The sequence below is a fragment of the Suillus paluster genome (genome assembly GCF_016628075.1).
Source record: "Suillus paluster strain FC165 chromosome Unknown EDB91scaffold_88, whole genome shotgun sequence".
Lineage (NCBI taxonomy): Eukaryota > Fungi > Basidiomycota > Agaricomycetes > Boletales > Suillaceae > Suillus > Suillus paluster.
Genome location: NW_024537648.1, coordinates 13,167 through 24,432, shown reverse-complemented (window position 1 = coordinate 24,432; position 11,266 = coordinate 13,167). Strand labels below are relative to the sequence as shown.

The 11,266-nt window shown below is 47.8% G+C and overlaps 5 protein-coding genes across 5 annotated transcripts; 3 read left to right on the top strand and 2 right to left on the bottom strand.

The window, feature by feature from the left end:
- Positions 1 to 39: 39 nt before the first annotated feature.
- Positions 40 to 2,666, top strand: EDB91DRAFT_1350170 (transmembrane amino acid transporter protein-domain-containing protein; the record flags this gene model as incomplete). The annotated part of the gene is made up of 11 exons (XM_041326048.1): positions 40 to 319; positions 385 to 656; positions 711 to 835; positions 890 to 1,024; positions 1,079 to 1,163; positions 1,225 to 1,434; positions 1,492 to 1,575; positions 1,636 to 1,710; positions 1,769 to 1,851; positions 1,904 to 1,931; positions 1,987 to 2,666. 11 exons carry the CDS (start codon positions 40 to 42, stop codon positions 2,344 to 2,346), a joined length of 1,737 nt encoding a protein of 578 aa, XP_041172067.1. The 3' UTR covers positions 2,347 to 2,666.
- Positions 2,667 to 2,800: 134 nt separating this feature from the next.
- EDB91DRAFT_1339311 (uncharacterized protein) lies at positions 2,801 to 5,025 on the top strand. Its single transcript, XM_041325661.1, has 2 exons — positions 2,801 to 3,234; positions 3,293 to 5,025. The coding sequence occupies exons 1-2, from the start codon at positions 2,932 to 2,934 to the stop codon at positions 4,856 to 4,858; spliced, it is 1,869 nt and encodes a 622-aa protein (XP_041172066.1). The 5' UTR covers positions 2,801 to 2,931; the 3' UTR covers positions 4,859 to 5,025.
- Positions 5,026 to 5,249: 224 nt separating this feature from the next.
- EDB91DRAFT_865522 (uncharacterized protein) lies at positions 5,250 to 7,261 on the bottom strand. The gene is made up of 15 exons (XM_041328644.1): positions 7,107 to 7,261; positions 6,877 to 7,054; positions 6,776 to 6,810; positions 6,557 to 6,689; positions 6,388 to 6,449; positions 6,244 to 6,341; positions 6,109 to 6,191; positions 6,058 to 6,061; positions 5,976 to 5,992; positions 5,846 to 5,925; positions 5,779 to 5,794; positions 5,682 to 5,724; positions 5,620 to 5,628; positions 5,529 to 5,566; positions 5,250 to 5,477 (listed from the first exon to the last, which is right to left on the bottom strand). Exons 2-15 carry the CDS (start codon positions 6,900 to 6,902, stop codon positions 5,303 to 5,305), a joined length of 819 nt encoding a protein of 272 aa, XP_041172065.1. The 5' UTR covers positions 6,903 to 7,054; positions 7,107 to 7,261; the 3' UTR covers positions 5,250 to 5,302.
- Positions 7,262 to 8,692: 1,431 nt separating this feature from the next.
- On the bottom strand, positions 8,693 to 9,555 carry EDB91DRAFT_865479 (uncharacterized protein). The gene is made up of 2 exons (XM_041328643.1): positions 9,010 to 9,555; positions 8,693 to 8,955 (listed from the first exon to the last, which is right to left on the bottom strand). The coding sequence occupies exons 1-2, from the start codon at positions 9,445 to 9,447 to the stop codon at positions 8,764 to 8,766; spliced, it is 630 nt and encodes a 209-aa protein (XP_041172064.1). The 5' UTR covers positions 9,448 to 9,555; the 3' UTR covers positions 8,693 to 8,763.
- A 420-nt stretch (positions 9,556 to 9,975) lies between these two features.
- On the top strand, positions 9,976 to 11,111 carry EDB91DRAFT_1239413 (putative methyltransferase-domain-containing protein; the record flags this gene model as incomplete). Its single annotated transcript, XM_041321852.1, has 4 exons — positions 9,976 to 10,038; positions 10,087 to 10,394; positions 10,453 to 10,554; positions 10,607 to 11,111. The coding sequence occupies 4 exons, from the start codon at positions 9,976 to 9,978 to the stop codon at positions 11,109 to 11,111; spliced, it is 978 nt and encodes a 325-aa protein (XP_041172063.1).
- Positions 11,112 to 11,266: the final 155 nt, after the last annotated feature.

Below are 11,266 nucleotides of genomic sequence, written 5' to 3'. Positions count from 1 at the left end.
TGATCGCAATGCCTGCCCGGAGCTTCTAGTTCCTCGGGCATGTTCGGTAGAACTGACGGCATTGTCGCCATTTTCAACTTCAAATCCATTAAAGACCTACTGAGGTGGGCCGACGACGTTATTTTCTTTCCCTACCCATCCGCCATCCTCCTCATCGACTCTCCTATATTTTTACGATGCCTTCCTATCGGTCTGCAGTTAATCTTTCCCCAAACGCAGACCGTCGCTCGCAATTCTTTGCCAGTTCAGACATACCATATAATTCAGATCTATCTGGCGACGGGGATTCGGGTGAAGATGACGAGGAAGGACCAGGCGAGTTAGCTCTAATATCTAGGGATGACACGACAGAGGTCTGGGGCTGAGATGAATCTTCGTGTCCAGTCTTGCGACCTGTACAAGCTTTCCTCCCCTCGCGGGCTGTTGATATCGGGGAAATCACCCCTGGTGGAAGTCAACTCGCTCAAATAACTAGCGATGAAACTACACCTTTGCTTCAAGGATCTTCCGCATCTAATCAAGTCAGTCATTGGGGACCTGATTCAGATTCGTACTTTGGCGGAGAGCCAACAGATCAGTCTTTACTACGGCGCAAGTCGTCGGTTTCCCTGAAGAGATCATATAACTACGGAGGACAAAGTACCTATGGACAGACAGTAGGTGTTGTTATTTTATCGCGAATGTTCTGCTAAGTACGGTTGATTGTTCAGTTGCTTAACAGCATCGCAATATTGTTGGGCATAGGAATGCTATCCGAGTCCCTGGCCTTCGCATATGCTGGCTGGATCGGCGGAACAGCTCTCATTATATTTCTAGGCTTCTTGAATTGCTATACGTCAGTTCAACTCGCGTTATCTAACTGTGTTATCCCACTCACTGCATGCAACAGTGCTAAAATCCTCGCTGGTATCATTTTGGAGGATCCTTGTTTAAGGTCATACGCCGACATTGGTCGCAAGGCGTTTGGTCCGAGGTCGACTGCGTTAACCACGACTTTGTTCTGTCTTGAACTTTTTGCTGTCAGGTGGTATTTTCCCCCAACGAGACTGGGTCACGGAATTGATATTTATTTTTCAAGTGTCGCTTTCGTCACTTTAGCTGCCGACTCCCTGCACGAAGTCATTCCAGCATATTCTGCAGACACGTTCAAAATCTTGTCCATAGTTATGTAAGTGTTATGCTTCCAGCATATTTCTCGTGGTTCCTCGACCTTTTGAACGACAGACTGGCACCACTGGTTTTCCTACCGCTGTCGATACTCTCGTATACCTCGATGATTGGGATTTGTTCAACGCTTCTTGTTATTTTGTCATTTTCATAGACGGCTTTTCCAAGCCAGATGCTCCTGGCAGTCTGTGGAGTCCCGCTGCAACGTCATGGGGGACAGGCTCTATGACGGAAGTTGGTATCGCAATTGGCTTGTTTATGGCTGGTGTATGTCTCATCTTGCGCACGGTTTGCGAGATATGACACTCATTGTCAGTTTATTAGTTCTCTGGTCATGCTGTGGTACCATCGTTGGCCCGTGACATGGTCGATCCTTCCCAATTTGACAATATGATCAACGGGGCTTTCGTGAGTAGATTGATTAGGGTGTTTTGAAGTAATTGTTCACCGTCTCCCAACCCCCAATAGGTCATTGCCACATTCATCTATGCGATCATTGGCTATGCTGGGTACCTGATGTTCGGAAGCAATGTGAGCGATGAGGTGAGCCGTACAATTTCAACGCTTTGACGGCAACCCGAGATTTTGACGCCCCATATAGATCAGTAAGGACCTCATGAGCACTCCTGGTTATAACTCCTGGATCAACGAAATCGTTCTGTGGTCGTTGGTGTCAACCCCTCTGTGAGTTTTGGAAGCACCTTTTGTTTCCTAACACTAACACTTCTATGAACAGCACGAAATTCCCTCTCAGCATGCGGCCAGTGAGCTACATGCATCTTTACTAGAGGGGTAAAATACTGACGTGCTTCTATATAGCTCAACGTCATCCTGGAAATGACGCTCGATATAGATAATGATACTCCATTTCATGGCGGCGTCACACCCCAGCTGGGCACTAAACCTTCGACCCCCCGTCAACTTTTGAATCGTGTATCCTTCGTTGTCGAGCGCGTATTCGTCGCCGCGCTGTCTATTATGGTGTCTATCCTCGTTCCAGAGTTTGGTTCCCTTATGGCTTTCCTTGGTTCGTTCTCAGCGTTCACCATCTGCGTCATTGGTCCTATATCGGCCAAAATCGCTCTTGATGGAAGGTGCAGTTTCGTTGATGGTTTATTGCTCGCAATAGCGATTGCGATGGCAACTTGGGGGACGTTGGCGACGTTTTGGAGTGCGTAAATTTTGTCTTGAAAAACGCTTACGCACACAGACGCTCCGTGAATCCTCGTCTGTCTTGAAGAAACAGAAATACATAACATGATGGATCTCCTTAACAGCTATCTTCATATCGATAGTCCAGATTTTGATCTTTTGGTGCTTTTATTTATTTTTGGAATGCACCAGCGCCCAACTATGCTCGACACTAGTACGGCAGTTAATAGAAGTTGTCAACTTGTTATCAGATAGCAATGGGCTACTATGTCCGCACGTTAATTGACGTCTGGTAGGTCTAGTATCCCTGCCAGTAGCCTGAGTCGGGCTGCGAGCGCTCCTGGAATCTGTGCGTAGCTGCTTTGGATGATATCGCTGGGGGGAGACTGATCTATCAAAGTAATCGGTCGCGGGACCGAAAATGAATGTGAGATACAAAAACCCTAATATATAAATACCCATGTAAGTAAAAGCTGCTTCAGTTCCTACTCGGGAACCCTTCTTCCTCTAAACCTACTAGTTCCTGACGCGTCAGACGCTCAGTCCTCCAACGCATCGGTTGATCGTATAATCTCAGTATACTCGCGCGTAATCTAACTGAGACAGACAGAAATGAAGGAAGCCGATAGCGTCTTTCAATACATCGACACGCTTGCAACAATGCTACATTCACCACCACAGCACGCGCGAATGCACAGGCTTTTCCTTATCCAAGAGCTTCTCTCAATTATATGTGAACACGTGCGCGATGAACCCAGCAGCATTGCAGGAAGAACGCTTGCTTCTCTCGCTAGAACGTCCAAGGTTTTCTATCATGTGGCCACCAGCGCTCTATGGTCACAACTAAATGGCCTCGCGCCATTACTACAACCCTTAGCATCGGATCTAATCACCGAGGATGCTGCGGTGATGCCGGTGAGTTCCTCACCCTAGATATATCATTTGCCAGGTGATCTGAGCTTCGAGTATTTAGGCAAGGCCACGACGACCGTTAATGCTTCGGAGGCCACTCAAAATGGCAGAATGGGAAACACTTTGGGGCTTTGCACGCCGTGTTCAGCACTTATACGTCCATGACCCTACTCGACCGGTAGACGTCTCAATCATTCGTACTCTCTGCAACCCCCCGACCACATCACCTGTGTTCCCGAATTTGAAGTCAATCATCTGGAATGACGAGAGAGCTGAGACTTTCTCGTTCATTCGCACGCTTTCCGGGCCAACAGTCACTTCCCTAACGATAAACATTTCAAATGATAGTCGTATATGGCATATAACCGAGCTCGGTATATTGGCTTCGCTGCCCTACCTTTGTCCCAATGTTACACGGGTGACCCTGCCCACCAACGCCTTCTGTCACAATGTTTCCACTATATCAGAGGCCCTTTGCGCATGGAGCAACCTCACAGAGATCAAATGTGGAGCAATAGACGGTACTACACTTGCGCATCTTGCCAAGCAATCAACTCTTCGCAAGCTTTCATTCGATACGCCCAGTAACATGCGACTCGGGCTGGATGTGACTTTGCCTTCAGGGGCATTTTCCTGTGTCCGCGATTTCGAGATTCATACAGCGAATCTGTCTTTCCTATGCGCATTCCTTAACAAGCTTGGAGGATCGCCCGTTTCTCTGCACATGCTGGTGGACACCAATCCACCACCTACTTGTGTCAGTTCGCTTTTTACCACTCTCAGGCGGTTCTCGAGTACTCGATTGCAATCTTTGAGCCTGCGATTGATGACTCCGTCAAGTCCCCGGGTCACGCCAGTACACGCATTCCCGTATCCACAGCTCCAAGCTAATACAGCATCTCTCATGGCACCTCCCATCAATATGATGGCCCAACTCCCCCATGGCTTGAGCCTCTATGCTCCGCTTCCCCCACATCCATTTAATGTTATGCCTATGGGCATTCAAGCATTGAGCTATGGATCACCTCCTACATTTCACACTCTCACTTTACTTGATTTTATGCCCCTTAGCTTCTTCGAAAGTCTGGGCAGGATAGACATCGATGTCAATCACGGTATACACCTAAGCGACGACGACCTCAGGTCGTTGATCTCTTCATGGCCTCATCTCTATTCCTTCTCCCTCAACGACAACACCGGATGGCGCGTCAAGTCCGGCATCACTCAGATAGGCCTCCTCGCGATGCTCGAATTTTGTCCTAATCTTCAGAAGCTTTGCATCGCCCTGAACACGGATGCGTTCACAGAGGTGCCATCAGACCGTCCGGGAGAAGGGTTCGAAAATATAGCTGTACAAACATTAGGTCTCGCCGACTCCCTTATCGACGTCCGCGCGACTGTAGCAGTCGCAGCATTTCTCTCTGACATTTTCCCGAACCTCACCACCATCGTCGCATGGGATTCGGTGCCGATGAGTCGGCGCCTCAATGCAGGGATATATGCTGAGAGGTGGACGCATGTCTCTGAGCAGGTGCGGGGGATGAACAGGGTTCGGGAGCAGGAAAGGAAATGGTGGATGAGTGACGATGAGGGCGAAAGCGAGGCGTGTGCTCTATCTCAGGTTTGACACATCTTACTTAACTGGAATATATCGACTTGTATCAGCGGATTGTACTTACGAGACAAATGGCCAAAGGTGTTTTTCGCTTTTTCATTTTAATGGGCTGCCTGACCTTGAGCTTACGGGTACTACCCCGGGGGCCAAAGCCCCACACTGGTCTAGTGCCATCTGACGGTTTCTATCTGATTGTTTCAAATGCGCGCTCCTATGGACGCGGTTCATTATGCAGGCAGGGCTCGTCTAGAAAATTACACAAACGTGGAGTAAGTACATTAGACCAAGAAGCTCAGCACTGTACGAGTCGAGAGCCAAGATTATTAACATACATAATAAGTGTAATGTAATATATACCGTTAACATAGGGCATGGCTCCAAGAATTAACAAGAAAACAGCTTTCCTCGACAAGAGTCTCCGCATCTTGGCATCCAGAGACAGAACGTTTATTATATTTAACCTAGTGAATTTGATGGCGAGAAGAAGATCGCGGACTGTGTGTTGACGGAAATCCTGGTGGAAAAGACAGTGGAGCCGGGGTCGTTGTCCCGGATGATGGTGGAGAAAATGCCAGTGTCGACAAATTTGTGCAGGTTAAGCATCAGCCGAGAGATGAGAGTCACGGACATGCTGGAGGGTATAATCAGAAATCGATCCGTCTTTATGGCACTAACCACTCACCAGCTAGTGAAGGTAGCCAGACTACTTTTGGTGATATCCTTGCCAATCGTCAGGAAATAGTCAACCTAATTCGATGCGGGTGTGTGCTCACTGAAGCACACTGAAACATAATGTGAGCGTGCGATCCAACCAATATTTCGTTCGTTGACTCACGTAGAAAGTCAGGATGTTTGGTATATTAAAGAGTGTCATCGCTCTGAAGGAATGCGGATCAGATTCACTCGAATAGCGTTTTCACCAGCAACCTCACGCAAAATACATCGCACCTGCGTTTGCTTGGATTAATATTTGCGATACCGATGCAACAGAAAATTTACCATCTTGAAATATGATATCAAGAATGTTTCTCCTGGACATTATCAGTGATAACCGCGGCGATCCTCTAGTTTTGCATATCCTGAACACCGTGAGGACAAAGATGATCGATTCATAGACAAATAGTGCCACCCATGCCAGCCCGGGACCTGCAATTTGATAAAGTCATGATATCAGGTTGCATGTGAATGTCACTCAGAATTCACTGACTGACGGCTCTGCAACAATTTTTGAGTGGGCGCGCAAAACAGTGAAGATGGCGTACGTCTCTGCTGTATTATTTGATTCATAGCAGTTAACTCCGGGCACGTCGATCGTAGTGCTTGAATAAGGTGCAAACATCCCCGCCTAGAAACGATTAGCAGACTCACAGAGTACAAAACTCTATGCGAACACGTACAGAAGCTACTCCCGCAAGACCAAGAACGATGATCACCATCCAAATAAGCAGGCGCTTGCTACAGCCGTAGAGAGCATAAGTGCGAAGGGTCAATATGACTGGTAATTTCAGTATATGTCGTTCTCGCCGTATAATTCTACTCACCGCAGACGATGCCTTGTTGAAGAAAAATGAGCAGTTCTCTGGATACCAAATATTTCGAACAGCTAATTTTTTTTGAGCGAAACGACAAATCATGAACTAGAGTTGAAACCTCTGTGGAAATGAGTTGTGAGCTTGCCAGTTGGGTACATGCACGACGAAATCACAGAACCTCACCTCATGTGAAACGGGCAGGAAGTTGATAATTAAGCCATAGACATTGCTGACCAGAGCGACGTAGCGATTGACCAGAAATAACATCGCAGATAGTGCTTTGGGGCGACACCAAATGAAAGTGATTTCTTCTGTGAGGGTCGCCATATGGTCGTACAACAGGATACCTAGAATATGATGTTATCGTCCTGAGGGCAAATATAAAAAGCCCTTGTACTGTTTGCCACAACAAGTGCACTCGAGTGCGTCCAACTGGGAATGTCGAGTCGCCATCAAGACACGTACTAGGCTAGTAAATCTAGTGCGAGTAGTACTCACATCTCCTGCGTTTCACTAGTATTCATGATGATGAGACAAAGTACAACAAAGGAAGGGTGTTGCTGAGAACATCTGGGGCAGTACTATATATATACCAGCCCTTTGTTAAATGTTCCTCGTGGTCATCTATCGGGTGGGCTGTGTATGCAAACATGCAAGGTAGACACTTGTCAAGTTACTACACACGCGGTTAACGTCACAGAAATTGGCGAGTCTAGATCATGACGTACTTGTCCCGTCGCGGGAATCCGACGAATTCCTTGTCCTGACAGACAAGATACAATTTTAACGAGAACAGGAACAAGCATATAACGGCGCTCGGTCCCGCCAGTCCGTGATTCCAATGATTTCGACTGCCCTGAACGTATTCCAGAGCGCAAGGTTGGCACCTGTTACAATTTAACCCAGTCACCCAGAATTGGCACGATTTGATGAGCACCCGCAACTACTTGCTGGACTAAGGATGGACTTACCACATCCTCTCGATCGTCATCGACCCATTGTCACGAGCAATCTCTTGGTAGGGCTGAGTTCAGTGTCGCTAGTTGCCTTTTGCTTGCCTTGATCCTTGGAGAAGCCATTCCCCATGATGGCAGATTGGCATGAGGATCCAAGACTTTAAAATCTTGTGCAAAATGCTCTTAGAGCCAAGCACGATGCGTCGATGATCCACAGGATTCCTGTCAACAACCTTGTCGAGGATCAATTTTGGGTAACTGGGTTAAAAACCTTCGAGAACGACAACGTCGCTGCCCACTTAGTCTCCCCTATATAGACAGAGGAAGATGGTCATTCCTTCTAATATAGCTGCCCATTGCATGTCTTGAAGATTGAAACGAGTGATGAGCATAAAGCTATTGCGAGGTAAAACCCAACCGAGGTACCGACGCGATATTGAAGTGCCTCTAGCAACCTTAGCGCGTTGAAACAGGCGAGACTCCGACACACTTGCATATCAATATTTGCGAGCAACATCACTTGTACAATTTGGCCACCATTCTAATACATACAAGCATGATACATGCGTCATCCCGAAGTTCCGTCAGACAGACGCTCCACTCGCTGGGTCCGGCTTCACCAAGCTGCAAGCAGCCCGACAACGCACAAACCCAAACGTCCTCGAGATCCCCGCAAGCGGAGACCATGTTCTCTGTCGAACGAGTGAGCGCTGGTGTCATCCAGCGGAATTGAAGGATGTGGCATGAGTAAACATGCGAGACTCGAGTTAGTTTCTATAAAATAGATCCTAGCTGAGTATGTTCTGAAGAACCAAAAAAGTTCGAGGACAGGTTTATATAATTTCTGTTGATGGTCTGTGCGTGGAAGAATTATCGTAGCGCCAACCTTCGCGTTACGCCTGTTTTGGAAGGCAACAACGACCTGTGTACATGCAATTGAGAGGTCGCGCCCTTGTAGCTAAAACCTTCAGACTCATCACGCGCATGAATTCCAACACAAAAGACTTGTATTCTGAGAGCTGTTCATGTTTCGGGTTCAAGATTGTGTACATCGCCATCGATGGTTATTACCTCGTATATGAACCCGCCTTGGAAATACTTAAGCCCACTCACGATAGCACTCACTCTACTAGCACACACCCGCACTTCCACGCAGGGTTTACAAATGCGAGTAGTACACTTACTGCACGGGCCGAATTCAACGAAGATTTCCTTCGATACATTCTCCGAGGCTTCTTCGGCGCAGAGATTCGAAACCCCACAACGGCAACATCCCTCAATATATGAGCAATCCTCGCAAAATGGCCCATCACAGCGTAAACAACGGCAAAAGACTGTAGACCTCCTTTTTGTGCAGAGGTCGCACATCCAGGCTTCTCCGCACATGCATGTTGTGCCGCCGTTGACACACTCAATGCAGATATCTTCACTATACCAGCAGCGTCCTTCGGCATACAGCTGCCAGTGCATAACAGGCAGGGTACATCCGATGCAGGCGATCGAAGGACACGTAGCTATCTGACAAATCCCGCATTGACTGAGACTCGATCGACAAAGTACATTGAGGATCATCATCTGGAGAGTCGGTAGAACCTGATTTCAAAAGGCGCTCGTGATATTTCTGCCACCAATGATTTGTATTAAAACAAATAGATTACTATATATCAGTGCTCACCTGTATTTGAACTCGTTGCCATACTTGATGTGCTACGTCGCATTCTGGTTCGTCTGTGTCTCCGGAAATCTGTGACCTCGCAAGAGCGAAATTGCATATGTTCGTCACGACCGGCACGAGCTCAAGCGGGACGGGTATATGAAGGTTTTGCACCCTGTCCTCGATTTGCATGTCCCGAGATAAGAGAGCAAAGCGCGGAGAAGTCTGAGTGGATATATGGAAAAGGCTTGATAGCACGGAAGATTCGCTCATTTCTTCCGAATCTGCATAACCAAATATCGCGATATGTTTTCCTTCATGAACCCTTGATGGTTCATTTTGCGGGTCCAAAAGCCTATAGATTGTTTTCATCACACGAAATAACTTCATGAGTATAGGATGACAATAGTCCTGATCGAGGTTCTCCTTGTTTGGAGGGAGAATAGTCCAGGCGGGCATGGTATGCAAAATTCGCGAGCACAAGAGGAGCTAGTAATGCTTGAATTGTGTCTAGTAGCAGTGAATCTTTGAAGTAGAGAGGTGCGCGTCAGACGTGTCGATGTATTTTAGGTTTGAGGAAGTGGCGTACTTAGCTACAGACGATGAACAGAGATCTAGAGAGTGCTTACGAGTCGCGTGTGTATTAGAGTGTAGTCCGTGCGTGTATATGTCACGATGTTCAGTGACTCCGACGTGTGTGCGTGCCACTGTGCGATGAGAAAATTCAAAGTCCAGCTATCGCAGTATACGGCACAACGTGTGAGGTTGGGCTATGCCTGTGAGACAGTTAGCTCTAGGGGCCCCGGGAATGCGACGCATCGTCTCGCTATCAACTGTTGGTGATCTTCCGGCGAGCCGCAGGAACTTAGAACCAACACCTGAAACGAAGTGATTACGCGACGTTACAGTGGTTGTTTGGCCCTATTTTTTCCTGGGATAGCTATCATAGTGACTCTGCTTAGTATTTGTTGTTCGACTGTATATACCATGTCCTTAAATCTACTGAAGCTCCCAGATGGCACTGAGCCGGTGACGAATGCAGACGAAGAGGTCAGCTTAATTCACTTAAGTTGAGATTCAAATCTATGATCGTCGCAGATCTTCCTCGTATATACAGCTCTAAACCAAAAACCACTCGGCCTGACAGGACCAGATGGGTTCCGCGGCCTAGGACATGTTGATTCTCGCAAGGACATCCTGTCCATTCGATTTGAACTCACCGCACCATCACCTCCTTCCAAACCCACTGACGATAAACCCGCGTCGAGATCACGAAAGGACAAGTCTGCGAAGAAAAGCCGCGGTGTCAACGAGGCTCCACATACAGTCGAGATCGAGCTCGCGCAAGACAAAACTGCGCTGCGCAGTCGAAAAGGAGATACGGGGAGCGTCTTATGGCGAGCGAGGTAGGATCATGCTGCGTACTTTGTTCTGCTAGCCAGATATCCGACGAGGTGACGGTAGCATTGCGTTCGCTCAAGTGATCTTGCAGCAACATCGCTTCCCTCCAAGTAACATGTTACTTGATAAAGATCGCCTCCGGAATAGCCATATACTGGAGTTGGGGTGAGCTTCAAGGTCTGCGGTTGTATTTTCTTCATTCTAATCGGTCGGATAGTGCAGGCACGGGCTTGCTCAGCATCGCGCTTTCTGCATGCGTGAAAAGCTACACGGCAACAGACATCGCACCCCTCCTCCCACTCATCCGCAAAAACATCACTCTTAATTTCGCGGGTTGGACGCAAAATACAAAGCTTTCAGAGGGATTACCAGGATCGAATATTGCCGTGGAAGAGTTAGACTGGGAAACCCTACTGTCCCTGCCGCCAAAAGGCCGGTCATGTTATTACCCCAAGCCACCTGAGCCCAACACCGAGTGGGACTTGGTCCTGATTGTCGATTGTATATACCACCCCTCGCTTCTTCCCGCACTCGCGGAGACAATAGAGACAGTCTCGACTGCAGGGAAGACGTGGGTATTGGTAATTGTGGAACTGAGGCAAGAAGATGTCGTGAGGGAGTTCCTGGAGAGATTGTTGGACAAGGGGACTTGGCGGTTGTTCAGGGTGGACGGACTTTTGGATTTACCTTATGTGATTTGGGCTAGTCAAAAGTATTTATGATGAGCTGCTATCGTTGCGTTTCTTCCCGCCCATTGTTCAACTCGGTTCAACTCGTTGCGAAACTTTTGGCGAACTTCGGAATAAGATCTATCTCCGATCAGGGGTGCTGTCTCAGTGCCTTGCCTTGCCGCCGCTCGGATCAGTGATTGGCAACT

What these genes read in the sequence shown, in the direction of transcription:
- EDB91DRAFT_1339311 (XM_041325661.1), top strand. Translation starts at nt 2,932, where the DNA reads ATGAAGGAAGCCGATAGCGTCTTTCAATACATCGACACGCTTGCAACA. An exon ending in AGGATGCTGCGGTGATGCCG is followed by an intron (nt 3,235 to 3,292) that starts GTGAGTTCCTCA and finishes TCGAGTATTTAG; the next exon opens with GCAAGGCCACGACGACCGTT.
- EDB91DRAFT_865522 (XM_041328644.1), bottom strand. Translation starts at nt 6,902, where the DNA reads ATGAATACTAGTGAAACGCAGGAGAT. An exon ending in CCCGTTTCACATGAGGTGAG is followed by an intron (nt 6,450 to 6,556) that starts GTTCTGTGATTT and finishes AAAAAAAATTAG; the next exon opens with CTGTTCGAAATATTTGGTAT. An exon ending in CTGGCTACCTTCACTAGCTG is followed by an intron (nt 5,478 to 5,528) that starts GTGAGTGGTTAG and finishes TATACCCTCCAG; the next exon opens with CATGTCCGTGACTCTCATCT.
- EDB91DRAFT_865479 (XM_041328643.1), bottom strand. Translation starts at nt 9,447, where the DNA reads ATGCCCGCCTGGACTATTCTCCCTCCAAACAAGGAGAACCTCGATCAG. An exon ending in GGCAACGAGTTCAAATACAG is followed by an intron (nt 8,956 to 9,009) that starts GTGAGCACTGAT and finishes CATTGGTGGCAG; the next exon opens with AAATATCACGAGCGCCTTTT.